The 18,148-nt window shown below is 42.2% G+C and overlaps 1 protein-coding gene across 1 annotated transcript in view; it reads left to right on the top strand.

The window, feature by feature from the left end:
* Window positions 1-18,148, top strand: part of ALK (ALK receptor tyrosine kinase) — a 673,858-nt gene that overhangs the window by 484,519 nt on the left and 171,191 nt on the right. The window contains exon 5 of the mRNA XM_042982239.1: window positions 4,534-4,661. Within this exon, the coding sequence (XP_042838173.1) occupies window positions 4,534-4,661 (128 nt within the window). The remainder of the gene's footprint in view (window positions 1-4,533; window positions 4,662-18,148) is intronic.

Below are 18,148 nucleotides of genomic sequence, written 5' to 3' on the forward strand. Positions count from 1 at the left end.
AATACACATTCCTCTGTCTTGTCAACTGCCATCCATAGTCCTCACAGGCTATCAAAAAGTGCCCCTTCATTCTGGACTTAAAATAACTCTGTGTCTTCATCCTCTTGAGTCATGGCTGCCAACCCTTCAATCTTGTCAGCAGCTGCCTCACATAAGATGTGCTGACAGTTTCCTTTAAACAAGTACAGACTCTTCTAGTAAGGAGTGGTGGGAGCTTTGGAGATTCTTGTTTCCATGCGAGAGCTTCTTAGGGTTTTTTGTTTTGTGTGTGCATTTTCTGACAATGTATTTTATTGTCTGGCTGGCCTGTTTACCCTTAAAACCCAGACTGGTGATTCTTCTAATAATGCAAAGGAGACACCTCCTTTCCTACTTTTGAGACACCAGTGATATGAAATGGCAAATGAATATACAGGCTGATCCATAGTTTACACTGACTCCTGTTCTTGCAGTCTGGGAGCAATAATATACTTGATTTTAATCTTAGGTCTGCAGTAACCAAAAATGTGACCTTGGGCAAGTCTTTCCATTTCTCTGAGGAGATGGAACTTAGTCTCTTTGCAGATATAAATCTGTAATTCTTTGCCTAATCACTTCTTCCACCTTCTGTAGAATATTATTTGTGTATTGCAGCCTTCAGGGTTTTCATAAAGTGTTTTGTCACTAGGACTCCTGCAAATTGCTAGAGAAGTATAAGCATTAGATCAATAATGGACCTTGGAGAACTTTTGATCCAATCCTTGCATTCTGCTAACAAAAAAACTAAAACCCAAGGAGGTACAGGAACTTACCCCAGCCCATGCAAATCCAAAACCAGAATCCAGGATTCAGCTCCCACTGAATGGCCTCTGTTTTTCCTGGGGTTTCCAGTCTCTGGGTCAGAAATGGGCCTTGATATTCACAAACCAACTTTTCTTCCCTTTTTTTTTTTTTTTTTTTTTGATGGATTGTAATTCATTCAGTATAATATAGCCACTCGACAAAAATGTGTGGTCAGGTTTTTTTTCTCAGCAAATTTACACAAAATTGGAGATACTTTCTCTGGTTGAGAATACATTGATCAGAAAACGTGCAAAATTTCAGGCATTCAGAGTAAAGTGCCTTGTTCAAAGTCATCAGAAACATGAGGGGCAGAGCCAAAACTGGAAGTGGAGAGCTCTGGAGAGACAACTGGAAGATAATGGATGGTGACAGGCTGACCATACAGTCTTTCTGGCTTCCCAGAATCCAGATGGACTCCCCACACTGTCAAGTTGATTGATTGAAGCACCAGTACTAAGATAGCCACAAATCCCCAACACATGGACACAGCTGCACATTTGTCTCTAGGAGGATCTAGGTCAGAACATAACCTTCCCTCCTGCAAGCCCAAGTAGAGTTGCCACATCCAAAGAGGAAAACAGAACCCCAATAAGGGAGTTTCGTGACTGCTGGGATATAAGCAGAGAAAACGGAGGCAGACAGAAAAGAGAGCTTGCATTTGCTTTTCCTGGGGTTTCCACTGTCTCTTAAACAAAGCTGACCCTAGGTACAAACTTGCCCTTTTCTTATCCCAACTTCCCTGGTTATAAAATACATGTTTGGCAACTGCCCTGAAAGTTATTAAAGCTGCAGCAGTAAACTATGGGAGGCCAGAGAATTTCAGACAAAAGTTATTGCATCAGTAACTCAGAAACTAATTCCTAAAACTCTTGACACATTTATCCAGAGGGCTAGTGCCAATATAGAAATGGAAATCATTGTCAAGGGCCACAGTGTACCTGGATTAAAATCCATCATTCCTCGCAGCAGAGAGCTATGATTTTGGCAGAATGTGAATAGTCATGCATTTCTCCACCATCTTTCCTCAAAAAATAAGGTTCTTTCTTTTTCAGAAGAACAAGAAAAATTCTGCTCTCTTTGTCTTGTTTGTTTTTTTCTTAAGAACCCCATGTTTACATTTTCTTTTCAGATATTTCTTTCTTTGACAGCTCCACATTTAAACCGAAAGGCCTCCTTTACCTTATTCAATTGCACTGGTTTTATTTTGGATAGAAATCCTGCTGGGTACAGTAACAGGGAACAAACTTTACAACAGCAATAATCCCTTCTACAGCATCTATTGTGGGGAAACTTAATACACTTGTATTAAATGGCTGAGGCATTGGCTCCAGTGATCTGAATTAACTACAGAAGAGCATAGTTTGAGAACAAAGCTACCTTCTTCACTTAGCACATTCCTGCTGTATGCCCAGCAACATGGCAGGACTGGAGACTCAAAACTGCCATCCAAGAGCACCCCACTGAAAGACCACTGATTGCCTTAGGCAATGACTTCATCACCAAAAGGTAGCAAAGACAGAAAAGATTTGACAGGATCCAGTGTTAACAAGCAGTTGGAGAAACGGGCTTTCTGACTCACTGTTGGAGGACTGACAATATGCTCAGAGTTTTCAATGTACACACACTTTGACTCGGGTTCTAAGAATTTGTCTTAAGGCAGTTTTACAGAAGCACACGGGGTTAACCTCAGCATGATAATGAAAAGGAAAACTCAGAAGCAATGCACAAATCATTAAATATGCAGTCATTGAACTAATCATGCAGTCTATATTTATTGTCTCCTGACATACCATTGAATGGCAAAGTCCAGTCACAGAGAGCACATGTAGGATGGTCTTGTTTATTCTTTTCCTTTTATTTTTTTAAAAATTTTTTAATGTTTATTTATTTTTGAGAGAGAGACAGAGACAGAATGTGAGCAGGGGAGGGTCAGAGAGAGGAGACACAGACTCTGAAGCAGGCTCCAGGCTCTGAGCTGTCAGCACAGAGCCCAGTGCAGGGCTCGAACCCACGAGCCGTGAGATCATGACCTGAGCTGAAGTTGGATGCTCAATCGACTGAGCCACCCAGGCGCCCCTTATTCTTTTTCTTTTTAAATTTTTACTTAAATTCTGGTTAGTTAACATACAGTGCAATATTGGTGTCAAGAGTTGAATTCAGTGATTCTTCATTTACATACAGCAAGATAGTCTTGTTTATATAAAAGCGTAGCTAAAAGGTTACAGAAGTGTTGACAACAATTATCTCTGGATAATGAGGTTCTGGGTGACTTTTACTTTCCTTTGTTACCTTTCCTGAATGGGTGGATTTTTTAAAATTTCTTTTTATTTTGAGACAGAGAGAGAGAGAGAGCAAGGGAGAGGCAGAAAGGAGAGAGAGAGGGAGAGAGAGAATCCCCAGCAAGCTCCTCACTGCCAGCGCAAAGCCTGATGTGGGGCTTGACTTTACAAACTGTGAGATCATGACCTGAGCCAAAATCAAGAGTCAGGGACTTAACCAACTGAGCCACCCAGGAGCCCCTTTCATGTTTTTACTGTGAGCATTGCTTTGACTTGCGGGAGAAGGGGTGCTTTAAAAAAATTTTTTTAGCAGAAAGCTAATCTTTCTCTAAATTCCTTTGCACTTGTACTTTGCAACCTACCTATGGTCTCACATAATGGTAGGACAATATGAAACATTGTGAGGAGTTCATGGGTATATACATATGTCAAAACTCATTAATTCATACACTTTAATTCACTAAACTATACATTTTAGGGCATGCAATTTGTATATTAAATATACTTCAATAAAACTGTTTTTAAAGGAATTTAAAAGAATATGTAATTTACTGTATGTCAAATATACTTCAATAAAACTGTTTTTTAAATGGAAAAAAATATGGAATAGTCCAGGTAATTTCCACCCACTATTGAAAATTGTCAACATAACTATACGTATTTTAAAAAAAACGGAATCAATGGTGGGAAGTAAATTTGATGTTCCAATCAGTGACAGGAGGCTATTCCAAGAGGTTAATAGCATGAGTGAGGTGTAAAAAATGTTCATTCAGCTTATTCTCTGTTCTCCAGCAGTGTCTGTGTCCTTGAACAGAGATGGCTGCAGAGCTCACCATTCGACCTACTTCTATCTTCTTCTGTTTGCACCTTTTTTGTAGAGTTCACGCCAATCTTAGGTGCCTTTTACCCCAAAGTACATGCTTCGGTGCACTTTAATTTTCCTGCAGTAAATAAATAGCCCTTGCTAGCTTCCCTTAAGCAACCATATAGCAAACTCAAGGGTTCTGAGACTTTGAAATCAGAAAAAAATCTGAAAAACATTCTTCCCAGAGATAATTATGAATACACCAATAAACCTTCACTCTGCTGACAGGTTTTCTTAAGAACATATATTCTTTTCCTGTAAGACTAACCTGCTAATATAGCCCAAAGGTCTGCAATTGCCTGAAAGAATATGACAAAAGGAACACCAGTGGCCACTGGCCCCAGTGGCTTTGAGAAGTGGGTCTCTGAGTTGGTGGACAAGAAGGAAACAAATGTGTGTGTTGACGTCTGAGTCATGGTTCTCAGAGCCCCTGGGGTCGCATCTGTTGGTGCCCACAAAGAGCATGGGCCCTGAGATCATTGCAAGTGCAGGAGCTCTGTGCAGGTTAGGCCTGCTTCTCACCACTGTTTCTCTATGTTCTTCCCCTCTGTTTTCCAATGCAACCAGTTGGACAGTGCTTCAGGGAAGAATTGGGCGACCAGAGAACCCATTCCGAGTGGCCCTGGAATACATCTCTAGTGGAAACCGAAGCTTGTCTGCAGTGGACTTCTTTGCCCTGAAGAACTGCAGTGAAGGTATGTGAATCTGGCTTTCCCCTCCACTCCTTGGTAGCGTGCTGTCTTAAGTGTCTTGATAGCCTGCCACCATGATTAGCTGGGAATGTGCTTGTTTATACAGTGAAGTCTATGGTGCCTTGGAGCTGGTTCTGAATATTACCAAGTACTCCATTCCCCAGCTGATGGATTTTCAAAGACTGAGTATGACATTATATCTGCTTACCTTGAAACTTCGTCAAACAGAATAGTCTTTGTTAGAGAACATATCAGCTTAACTTCCCTGGCTGCCAAATGCTTTCAGCTACATTGTTTTGTTTTGTTTTGTTTTGTTTTGTTTTGTTTTGTTTTTTACTGTGGAAAGTTTCAAATGTGTACAAATAAATAGAATAGTACAATGACCCCCATATACCCTCAACCCAGTTTCAATTGTTATCAACATGCTGCCATTTTTATTTCACCTGTATCTCTACCTACTCCTCACCCTACCAACTTGATAGTGGTTATTATTTTCTTCTTTTTTTTCCTGAGGCAAATTGCATGAATAATTATTTTTAATGACTTGATTTCTGCAATTATTTAGGGGAAACTTGGGAAATGGTTTTATATGAAATCTTTTGCTTATTTTGTAAATAACATGAAGGTATGGTCCACTCGATCGTTGAATTCCTTTTGTGTAAGTCCCACATTGTGTATTTACTCAAGATTTATTACCAAGAAAAAGCATCTCTCTCTTAAAGAATGCTTTGTTGTTTTTTTTTTCCTTTTGCCTTTGTTGCCAGGAAACTCTGAACTCAATGTAGTACTTAATCCCAGTAATTACAGCTGTATGTGTTTTTGATAAACTTATTTCCCCTCCCTCTACAGAGTTTTTGACCTTCTACTTTTATTTTCAAATCGTATCTCATATGTATCTTTCATTAGATATTGCTTCAAGTCTGATTAGTAAGCAGGAAGAAATGAATCATCAATAGATAACATGAGGTTGATCTTTCCTTGATTGTTTAGAAGACCTAGCATCATAATTATCAACATCCTTTATTGTTTCTCTCATGTAGAAGGTATAGGAGATGGGATTGAATCATACAATCTTCAGGAAGAAGTTGCTTTCATTACTGCTATTCTGCTGTGCCTGCCTCTGACCAAAGGTTCACTGGGAAGGAAGGTGTCAGGTGTGCCATGGAATCTGTGGTCTAAGAGGCCCAAGAATGAAGTATGGAGAGGAATGAAGTCTGTAGCATTCCCAGACCTAAATTCTCAATTTAGACTGTTCATAAACAACCATGAAGGCCCATAACACCCAGCAATCTGTTGCATGCAGAAAAGCTCAGCTTTAAATCACGGGCCTCTTAGAGGTGGTGTATGTACAAAGGGAACTCCCTTAAGAGACTACTGACCAGCCAGTTTCTTATGCTGTTAGGGCTCTTCATTCATTGCTGGTCTTGTAAGAACTTTCACAAAATGGTTTTCTTTTTCCTTTAATGAAAACTGGTTTATGTGTGAGAAAAAGAAAAATCATCATAATGTGATAGATTGAACTTCAGTTCAAGTTGAAAAGGTGGTTAACCTGTGATGTGAAGCAATGTATAAGAAACATGTGGTTTGGGAGAAAGCCAGAGCTTGTACAAATGTTTCCACATTCACAAACTTGGGGATTTGTGAATGTCTCTGGACACCATCAATCCTCACAGATGTCAATGTCTATGTACTGTCCAAAAAAGACCATCTGTTGAAATGGAGCCAGTTAATAGGAATGTGACAGGGAGAAGGTATCAGTTCCCAGAATTGGCCTAATCTCATTTGAGTAATGTGAAAAGAAGGGAACAGGAGGCAAAAAACTCCAGATATCTGGCCCAGCCCAAATAATGTTGCAAAAATTCTTTGTACGTCTGAGTCAAGGATCTCAAACAGATTTTTCCTCCCTTACCCCTATGACTCCATTTAACCTAAAAAATTCTTCCTCTATATCTTATGTTGCATTTGCAGTGAGTTTGTTTCAGGGTTTAAAAGACCTGTTTCTTGTCTGCTTCTCTACCCTTATGAAACCAAGAGAGTTGACCTCTCTTGATCCAAAAAGTATGTCTTCTGACAGGTCACTTTCTTACAGGAGGGAGGAAAGAAGTCTGCTTCTAATTCCCTAGAGCAGGTAGATTGGCCAAGAGACCTAGGAAGGTTCTCATGTCCCAGCTACCTTCCTTCAGAGGCTCCATGTATAAGAACAGATGCTCCATGGAGAGGCAGATGTTCTCTGCACCCCTTCTCTGACTTGAACTCCTGTGGCCACCAAGGGGTATGAAGGGATAAGTATGGATGTGTAAAGCACAGAACAGAGAAAAACAAAGTAATTCCTGTGCTTCCTGGGAACTTATAATTTTCCCTCCCATGGTAGAACAACTCAGGTGCACATCAGTTGGTATGGACAAGTTGCAGACATAAGAAGCATCCTAAAACTACATTCATGTTTTTAAATGGAAGGAGTTGTTTCTGAGGTATGCTCAAAGCCTATTTGATATAGACAAATGTCTGTGTTTTCTTATGTCATTGCTTTGGTTTAGGTCATGAAAGGAAGGAAATAAGGAGAGTAGTATTGTCTTCGACAGAGTGAACAGGGCTGGTGACATGTTAGCCAGGGTTATAGATAGGTCTACAGGATGCCTGGTCTATTTTCTGATAGTAACTTGGTCCCCTCCTGATGAGGCACAGACAGAATATTAAAGGAGAAACATCTGTAGAACTCTACAGCTCTTCCTTGGCCTACATGAGGAGAGGTGCCATTTTAGTTAGTATGGAGAAGCCTTACAGGGGATGTTGGGACAATTTTCCCCATATAGGAGATTGTACTTATTTGTGGATGTCAAGGGCTGAGTCCATACCTCTTTCCTCTCTTAATCCTGACAGCTATCACAGTGTGTAACACTTAATAGGTGCTCAGTTAATAAGCAATAAAAGTTAACATCAACAGAGCACTTACCATGCACGAAGGGAAGTGCTGATCCTTTCACATGTGTTATCTCATGTGAACTTTACACTAGTGCTATAAAGCAGGTTCTATTATCTTATTTTACAGATGGGGAAACTGAAGCTCACAGAAGTCTCAAAACTTTCCCAGGTCATTCAGTTAGGGAAAGATAGAGCCAAACTCAATCCCAAGTCAGTCTGACCACCAAGCCAGTGTTTCTGTCCACCACATTCTAGCACCTTTGTGGACTGTGTAGGGAAAGAGGTTTTATTTATTACCAGAAGATTTAGAATTATCTTTGACTCATCCTCCTCTCCCTATATCCAAATGGCCAAGCCCTGGGCTTTAGACTCGTGGCTGCCTTACATCCTATCTGTTGCTATCTAGATGCTACTGCTGTTGTCTCTTGAATTTACCCTTATGACTTCATTTCCACAACAACGTACCTTATCTGGGCCTTTGTTACACATCCCTGGGCTTTGGCAGTAGCCAGTTAGTCTGGCTGATGCCGTTACCCATCCCTAACATATTGCCACACCAATCTGCCCAAAATTCCCTTTCTTTGTGGCACTTTCATGACATCTCAGTAACTTCTTATTGCCTCACACATCAGAAATATGAGGGGGCTAGACTGGGCCACCTTACTCATTCCTGGGTCCAGGAAAGTGATGGGCTGGGGATCACCCAGCTGGTTGGTGATAGAGCTGGGAGTGACATCAGAGCCATCTCGACTCCAGCCTCAGTACTTTCACCATTGTTTAGTCCTGCCTGGAAAGCCTGAGTGTCTCTGCCTGACTTCCAAGCTTCTTTACAATCTGGCCTCAGGACCTGTCCAACGTTATGCCCTCTGTTTTCCACACCTCCTGCCCTCTAGTCAGACTGGTTTTCTGTCTACTATACCAGGAATGGCCACCTTGGTCCCAGGTCTTCCATTTTGAATGCGGACTCATCATTTAGGATCCAGTTTAGGGCCCAAACCCTCCAGAACATCATCCATAGATACAAAAATCTTTCTCAGAAGGCTTTGCTATTACATCTAAATTTAGCATCTATTTTATAATTCTTTCCAAGTTAGTTATTTTGGGACCCTAACTTGAGGTTTGGGATCTTGTCTTATATTTCTTTTATTTCTCCAGGGGGCATGTAACACAGTGCTAAACACATAGAAAACACTACGTAAATATTTGTTGACTGATTGTTAGTTAATCATTGATAAATGCTGCTCCTGCTTTTATAGCTTTGGGCTGTTAGCCTATTATTTCCAAAAGAAGGTAGCAGTGAATGTAAATTTGTTAGAAGAGGTTTTTTTCCTGGTGTTAAAAGAAAAATAGTTGATAAATTCGTCAATGATGGGAGAGATATCAGCCTCCAGAGACACCCATGCTTGGGCTTCCAGGAACCCTTCACCCATTCACAAAGACTTTTCTTCAGCAGACAAGCCAAAGCAATAGAATTGTGCAGGACACTCATCAGGACTCCACGTGTTCAGAGGAGTCTACAGAAAAACACGTCAGAAGGGGCAGGACTAGCTTCCTGAAAATGATTTGTAAAAACACTGTGCAGCTCATAAAAATATACCCCAATGTTTATAGCAGCACTTTCAGCAATAGCCAAATTATGGAAAGAGCCTAAATGTCCATCGACTGATGAATGGATAAAGAAGATGTAGTTTATATATACAACGGAATACTACTTGGCAATGAGAAAGAATGAAATCTGGCCATTTGTAGCAACGTGGATGGAACTGGAGAGTGTTATGCAAAGTGAAATAAGTCAGGCAGAGAAAGACAGATACTGTATGTTTTCACTCATATGGGGATCCTGAGAATCTCAACAGAAGACCAGGGGAGAGGAGAATGGGGGGGGGGGGGGAGTTACAGAGAGGGAAGGAGTCAAACTATAAGAGACTCTTAAATACTGAGAACAAACTGAAGGTTGATGGGGGGTGGGGTGAGGGGAAAATGGGTGATGGGCATTGAGGAGAGTACCTGTTGGGATGAGCACTGGGTGTTGTATGGAAACCAATTTGACAATAAATTTCATTTAAAAAAAAGAATATAATTGCAAACACCCATCTCACACCTTCTATGTGCCAGGCTCCATTCTAAATTCTTTGCATATATTAACTCATTTAAGCCTCACAATAATACTATGAGGTATGCATTATCATTATCAGCATTTCCACTGTATAGATGAGGAAATTGAGGCACAGAGACTTAAGTAATTTGCCCCAAGTCTCACAGCTGATACTGGAACAGAGCTCATCTACTCCAGTATCCATGCTCTTAGCTGCTGTGTGTTGCTGCTACTTCCTGTAAATCACCCCAGAAAGCATCTATTCTGACTCCCTCACCAGTGGAAATTGAATAAACAAACCACCCAAAGATTTACCTTGAATTTTGATACACTAAATTATTGGCCACCCCAATGTGATTTCTACCTTTACCTCATGGTTCTCAAGCTCTCAGTTTTTCTAAGAATCTAATTTAGAACTTCCCTTTCCCTGCCTAGGTTGGTCAGAGGTGGTTTAGGTGTACCACTGCCCACTGGCCAACAGTGGACACCCCGTCCATGAACATCAAGGAGCTGCAGATGGCACCTGTGTGAGCCTAAATACATTTTACCACCAGTCCCCGTGGTTCTTGTTCTCTTTCATGAACCTACAAGAATCATATCTGAGGTTTCCTGGGTCAGAACCACATTTAGCTCACTAACAGATTTCTCAGCCAGAAGCACTCTTGGTTCCTTACCCTACTGAGACACTTTCAGACACAGTAATTTCTCTGATGTGCCCGGCAGAGAGGATGTCATAATCCTCATGTGACCAATGAGGGGTTATTTCACTCACTTCTGTAGTGCAGGAAGGGGCAGGAATCCAGTGTCAAAAGCAGTCCCACCACCATGGATACCTTAAAACACATGTTCCTAAAGAATTGGGGATGCACAGGTATCTTAACCTCTCTGGACCTAAAATGATGGCATTTAAACTGGATCTATGGTCTTCAAAGATTTTTTTAGAGACTGAACCCTTAATTTAACTAAAGTTTTATATATACATCCATTATATAAAAGTACACAAGCAAAGCTTCCCTAGGAAAAGTGATGGTTGGAACCTACCTCCTCCACAGCCCTTGACACCCACTCCCCCACCACCTCCATGGGTGTTCATAAAATACATTTTGAGAACCACTGGGCATTCTTATTTTCAATTCTCCTATTAATTCCAGGTTTTTGATCTTATGATTCTGTGCTTACATAAAACGTGATCGCCAAAAGTTGTTAACATTAATTGTACCTTCCTTAAACAATTAAGACTAAGGACAAGGCTGCTATACTTTGGGCTATGGCCCATTTACACAAGGCAAGTTCTTGTCTCACTGAGTCCTGGCTTTGAGATGCTAAGTATGGAGCTAGTATGAATGTTTCCAGTAAAAAACAAAAATGTGTGGCATGTCTCAATGTTGTTCCCTCTCTCTCCTCCTACTCCACCAAAGACAACGATGGCCAGGCAAGAATGCTCTCCTTAGGCCAAGAGGGGACAAGAGGAAACGAAAGAAGCTGAGCAAATGGATTCTAATCTTGGCCAGCCGTGTGGAACCAATCAATCTCTGGAGTAGGCTCCAAAATCCAGCTGGGTAAAATGAGGGATAACCTCATGGGCTCCTGGCAGCCTGGCCCAAATGGGACATTTTCTGTTCCAACAGCAAGCAACACCCCAGCAGGATCCTCAGTCCGTGCTTGTAAAATGGTGATTACTGTGGTGCTGTCCTCAGGCTGCCAGCAGAAAGCTCTATGTAGCAGAATCATCAATCATTCCGTCCACAGACTTGCCCGTTCCTTCGACATTTACTGAGCACATACTAGACTGAATGCTCCGTGATACTGATAGAAACTTGCTTCTGTCTTAGGACTGAGTTTTGGTGTGGGGCCTTAAAATGCCCATTCTGCTTTGCACAAAACTGCTCCCCCAAGGGCATCCCTGACTTACATTTAATTCGCACCAGAGGTATTGAATAAATGCTCCATTTGTACAGGTCTCTTCCTCTACACTGGTTCCCATGTGTCTTGCTCAGAAGTACCACAAAATGAGCACTGAACCAGCAATCAGAGGATCAAAGTCCCCTTTCCACCTCTTATTTGCCACAGTTGAGCCAACTCTTCAGATCAGAAGGGATATTAAAGGTCTCTATCAGAATTGGCACATCGATGGTGTTTTTTATTTAAAATAGGAATAAAAATATGCCAGTGGTTGTCCCAAAACTGACCTTAACCGTGAGGGTCAAATGAGAAGATGGCTGTGGGGACGCATTATGGATGATGATGCCCTGAGCTACCTGACCTCTCTGCGACTCACCTGCCTGAAGCCTATAAAAACAAAGGTGCTCCCTCACTGATGCTCCGTTTCTTATGGAGAAAGTACTAGTCACAGAAGCAAATTGGCTCTTCTGATGCCTCCTGCAAAATTATGTGATGCTAACAATAACCAAATGCCAAGCAGGTGTTGAGAGCCACCGAACTGCCAATCTGACACTGACACCAAGGTGGCTATCACCCAGCTTAGTCACTTCAAGGGCCTGAGTCAACTGTGCAGTGGTGGTTGTAATGCTTGGAAGTGAAAGCCAAGGAGAAATAGCAGCCACAGCCATGTCCCTTGGTTCTCCCTGTGCCCTCCACGTGAAGGGTGAGGCTCACTTACAAAACATTCTCCTTATGAACTGCCTATTTCTAAAATTTCCCACTCATAACTTACCTGTGGATTGTACTGTTTAAAAGATAAGCATTAAAATTGTGATTTCCTGTAGCCACTGAGATCTCTCTCACATTTCCCCAAACACCTCGCACCTCAACCTTTTGTTCCAGCAGTGCCCCCTTTAGAGTCCCCTCCCCCTCCCATCCCCAATATCTGTCTCCTCAAGCCCTACACTTCTTTCAAACTTCAGCTCCAATGCTATCTTCTCCAAGAAGTCTCAGCTCAGAATTATGTCTCCATATATTTCCTTTTTAGAACAGTCTACTTCTTTCCAGAGTTATTTATGTATCTTGCTCAATAGATGCTAAATTCCTAGAATCAAAGACTGTGTCTTTTTCTTTTTAATCTCTGTACCCCAATTAGCAACTAACAGTGCTTCGCTCATAGTAAGCACTGAATAAAGCTTTTCTGGTTACAATGGAGGACGAGGATTACAGGCTTTGGAAATAGAATGAGTGTGGCATTCCAGGTCTATCACTTACAACCCTTCTGAGCTCAGAAGAGTTTTTAAAAATCTTTGAGTTTTGGGGGCTCCTGGGTGGCTCAGTCAGTTGAGCGTCCAACTTCAGCTCAGGTCAGGATCTCGCAGTTTGTGAGTTCGAACCCCACGTCGGGCTCTGTGCTGACAACTCAGAACCTGAAGCCTGCTTCAGATTCTGTCTGTCTGTCTGTCTGTCTCTCTCTCTCTCTCTCTCGCTCTCTGCCCCTCCCCCACTCACGCTCTGTCTGTTTCTCTCTCTCTCTCTCTCTCTCTCTCTCTCTCTCTCTCTCTGCCCCTCCTCCACTCATGCTCTCTCATGCTCTCGCTCTCCTTCATAAATAAACATTAAAAAAAAACTCTTTGAGTTTTGGTTTTCTCAACAGTAAATGGGACTAATGTTACATAATTATAAGTTTGTTGAGAAATGAAAAACTGATATTATGCATCCAGCCCCTGGCACGGTGCTTGGCACAATAAATGTACCATTGCCTTCCCCCTTCCTCACCCCTGACTGAGATGAATGTCCTCATTCTGGAACCAGGATGGGATAATTCATCACAAGTATCCCAGGATATGTTTGCAGGCTCAGGCCCACCTTTCCCTTTACACCTGCACCTTGTCTGAGCCATTGGGCCAAGGGCAAGTTCACCCCCGCTGCCAGCAGAAACTTGGAAAGCCCAGATCTATTTTCTGATTTTGAAGGCGGTTGCTTCTCTTCCCGCCCACAATCTATGCTTTTCTCTCTGATAATGTCATTTTTTTTCCCTTTGTGACTGGGTGCCCAGAATCCAATGTGCCCTGCAAAGGAGTGAGACTGTTTCATCCTGTGGGGATCCTTAGTGGCCAAGGAAGACCCAAACATCCTGTGATGTGAGCTTATCATACTTCTGAGAATAGGATCTAAATCAGCCAGGCCCCCAGCTGGTGGAACCAGGAAAGCATTTTGCTTGCCCCTCCTTTCCCTACGGATGTACAGCTGCTGTTGGCAGAAACTTCCTTACATTGGAATGGCTTATTCATAACCACTAATAAACCCAATTAAAAATGCCCCACAAAGTACATAGGAACAATGATTGCTCGATCAACTCTTTTAAATATTTGACCATTGGAAATCACCCGGAAATGGAGGCCAAGACAAAAGATTTTTAAATATAAATAAATAAGGAACCAGTGCGCTGAGGTCATTGTCCTCCCAGAAGAAAATTACTTTCAAATTACAACTACATAAAAGAAATAATTGAAAAGATTAATCACACTAAAATAATTGGTCTATTTTACAAGTAATTTGGAGCAATATTCAGTCATTGACATAAATGTCTAGTAGTAAAATAGTAATGAATTTCATTCTCTGACTAATGTATTTATTTTATTAATGGTACTAAATGGCGTTGTTACTCCTTATAAATATTTCATAACTTTTAATTCATTAAAATGTTCAAGGAATTTCCAAAAGTATTTATTAGTTTTAAATCATCCTTAGTATTCAATATGCGATTGCCATTCTGCCTGGGTAATTAAAAAAATTATTGTTTTGGGTAATGGGAGTCTCTTTGAATGTGGAGGATTAAGCCCCAGTTATTAATGAGACCGACGCTCCTGCTGGTGATGAATGAGGGGCTTGGTGAAGCTATGCTCCCCCTCCAGGTCTCTATCTGTGCCTGTGAGGCGAACCCAAATAAATAAATTCCAGAGATAAGAGAAATGTCAGTTTAGACATTGGTTTCAATCCACCACCTCTCCCACATCCTCTCCATCTTCCAGAAACAGCTGACAGCAGAATTCGTACATTCTGACCTCACCTCCTCTCTGTTTCTTTCATTCTTTGATAGAGGCCATAAGGAGGGAAATGGGCATAAGATGCAACAGAGAGAAAAGCAAGGGACGTTGCATCATGAGCAGTGGAAAGAAGATAGGATTGGGATAAGAAAACGTGGACTTGAATCCTAGCTGAGTTGTTTGGGTGCTGTGTGTCCACTACATTCTGCAGTGCTAGATAATTAATGTGTAAAATGAAGACATTGGCACCTACTCCATGTGAGGACTTAATTCGTGTGGGGATTAAATATGATAGTGTGTATACCTTACATGACACAGTGCCTGCAACCTAGCAGGAAATCAAACAGGGTTAGTTCTCCCCTCCCTAAGTCCAAACAGTAATGTGGATCCAGTGGCCTTGACAATTCTTAATTAAGCATGGTACAAATAATTGATATGAGTCATCAAGATAAACTGGACCAACAGTGAATTGTTCAACTTCAAGGGCTTGGTGAAGTCTAAGGACATCCCCTGGAGGAAGTATGGGATGGCTCCACTCTCAGTGCCCTGTCTCACAGGTCTGAGGTCAGGCTCACTGCCCTATCTCCCAAGCCCCATCCACATAGGAAGTGGCTAAAGGCATTTGGCTGTGAGAAAATAGGGAGGGGCCAGGATCTAACAAGTGGGTTGGGATAAAGGGGCAGGTGTTTCTCACATTTGGACCCTTGTACCTTGAGGACATATAGTGGCGCTCTGGGCACATGCAAACCCACAGAATTAACATGGTACATTTTACCAAAATGTTGGAACAGAGGGATATTTTTATATTTAAACCAACATGGCTATATACTGGGCTTCAATGCAAATTACACACAAATCTTAAGATAAAACATGAGGTTTAAGACCTTTTCTGCTGGAAGTGATCCCCCAGATTCTGGGAAGTGACATCACCCTTGTCTGCCATGGGGGGTACATCAAAGGGGATGTTGGTGAAGCACAACTCTAAGGGGACAGAGGGACAGGAGTTAAAACAAGGAAGTATGGCAGCCTGGAAAGCTGGACCAAATCAAAGGTATTCTTTCAGTTGCAAGCCATTGGTGGGTGTGATGGCAGGCCAAATCCCAAGGTGACACCAGAGACCAGCAGGGGGGCCCTAACCTACCAAATCAGTCAGAAAAGGACTCAGTTCCTAAAATTTATGTACCAAATCAGGGCCAAACTAACCAAATATTAGATTTAAAAGTCCCCTGTGTATTGACCTAAAGCTTATTAAATTTCCCCAAAGACAGAATGGATTGCAGAATTGGCTTTGTTTTGAAGGGAGATACAGAAAGGGTTACTAACTCTCCATCTGAAGAGCTAGGAGACATTTTACTTCCTCTCTGCCCAGACCCCTGGACAGAGCTCCTCACAGCAGGGACTATGGGAACCAAATGGCCAAGTCTTCCAGGGCAGAGCACAAGGATGTGGTGTGTTTTTTCTGTTTTTACTCACAGTTATTTTGAAGTTTTGGCATTCTCTGTCTTCAGATTATGCTGCGAGTGTAGAACCTTAGTTTGCCTTTTTTGTTGTGATTTGTTAGGAGAGGAAGCACAGGGAAACAGTTGCTTAGTAGGTGCCCAGAGGCCCCACAATTCAGTCTGCAAGTCACAAGGCAAATGGTCTCTCTGATCCCTCCTTCCCTCAGCTCCAACATTCTGGAATTCCATGAGCAGCATTTGGGTGGATGTAAAGTCTTTTGGCTTTTGCTGCTTTTGCTTTTTTATTTAGCTCTTAGCCAGCATTTTGTGTCTATAAAATGCTTAACAACATTGACTAATTACCACTTATTAATCATTCATGCAACTGATAGACCAGGGTCTTATCATTTCCTTCAACAACACAGGTGCAATATCCTGTCTGGTTCCCAAGTCATACACAGTGGGAGTGATGGGACCATCATGGCAGCACTGGGATCCTCCTGAGCTCACTGGGGGAGTGGGCCGGAAGGTGGGCACAGGCTCTGTGAGGCTACAACCCTCTGCTCTAATGAACAGGAAGGATGAGCCACATTGCCGGCCAATGGCAGATGAGAAGCAATAAGCTTTAATTAGAAGCTTCTTCCTGGAAATTCACATGGACATAATAACTCTGTTGTCTTAAAAGGCCCAGAGAGGTTGAATGCCTCAACTTTCTTTTGCTTTTATAAGCTGATCCTTTCAATCACTTGTGAAATGTAAATATAATTAAAACATTGGTGCCGATTAGCTTCCCTGTGCTACAGAGACAGGCAACTCATGTCTAGGGTCAGGAGGTAGCCTGTCTGTAGGTTTACGGTTCAGGAACACAGGTGAAGGAGAACACAGCTGGGGATAGCAGCAGAACAGACCACTGCACAGGGTCACTTTGGTCTCCAGGAGCGCTAGGTGTGGACAAGCTCCCTGCACTCCACTCCCCAGAGATCAAAGAGAGCCTGTGAGTAGCCCAAAGCCTCTGTCCTGTGGACTTAGGCTTATGAGTAGGTAAGGCTGAGGTGAGAAATTCCCAGAATTACATTATATGGATTAAAATAGGAAGCAGAAAATTACAAGGAAAGTTGTTCCCTATTTCTCTTACCATCTCAGGATTGGTATCTTTCTTATCAGTGTGCAAACACAAGCCCTTGCTTGTTGCGTTTCCCATACTCTCCCACATATCCACTGGGTGTGCATGCATACTAATGTTAGAAGATCTATCTGTTCTCTGCCATTCTTCCCCTGGCATGGCCCTTCCCCCATTCTTTTCTCCCCATTTTTTTCCCATGGCTATTTGTAACGCCAAAGCAACTACTCGATTCAGAGCCACAGCGTTTGTTTACTCTGTGTGATAATCAATACAGGAAGGCAGACAGATCATTACCCGTCGTGGTGTTTGTTTTGGTATCCTGCGGACAGCCTACATCTCCTCACCCTCAGCCTTCCTTCCCTCTGTCTCTCCCAGACTCTGGATGCCTTTGTCTTTTTGCTTACCTGTGACTTCACTTTCAGTTCTCAACTTTCTTCCTCTCTTTTCGTGAGGGGGAAAAACCTGGGCCATGGAGTTGGCCATCTGATTGCTGGGGCACCTCAGTAATCAGCAAAGCCTGTTCTGCTTTTACTCCAGACAGATGGACAACAACTGAAATGGCCAGATTGGCTGCTCAGGGGCCAGATCTGGGGTGTGCACATATGAAGTCTTCCTCTCTTTCTCTTCTGTATTCTAAGAATAGATTTTCTCCTCTCCTCCTTTTTTCCATTCCCCAGTTTTGCCTCCTTTCCCTTCATGTACCCATCATTTTCTGGTTAGAAGACCTCACTTCACATGCGTACACATGTTGCACACAGGAACAGTGTTGTACATGAACAGTGAGGAGGTTTTGTGGGGCATTTGGACATGATGATCCTGAAGAAGACCTCAGGGTCAAGACCACCATCTTTAATTGAGAGTGAGGACTTCCTAGTGTCAATCACATGGCAAAGGCAAGACTTAGGTAGATAAGAGGGTCCAGCATTTTCTTCTAGGGGTCAAGAAATTAAATTGGAGTGAGCTCTTGGGTAATGGGAACT

Source organism: Panthera tigris, chromosome A3 (genome assembly GCF_018350195.1).
Source record: "Panthera tigris isolate Pti1 chromosome A3, P.tigris_Pti1_mat1.1, whole genome shotgun sequence".
Taxonomy (NCBI): domain Eukaryota; kingdom Metazoa; phylum Chordata; class Mammalia; order Carnivora; family Felidae; genus Panthera; species Panthera tigris.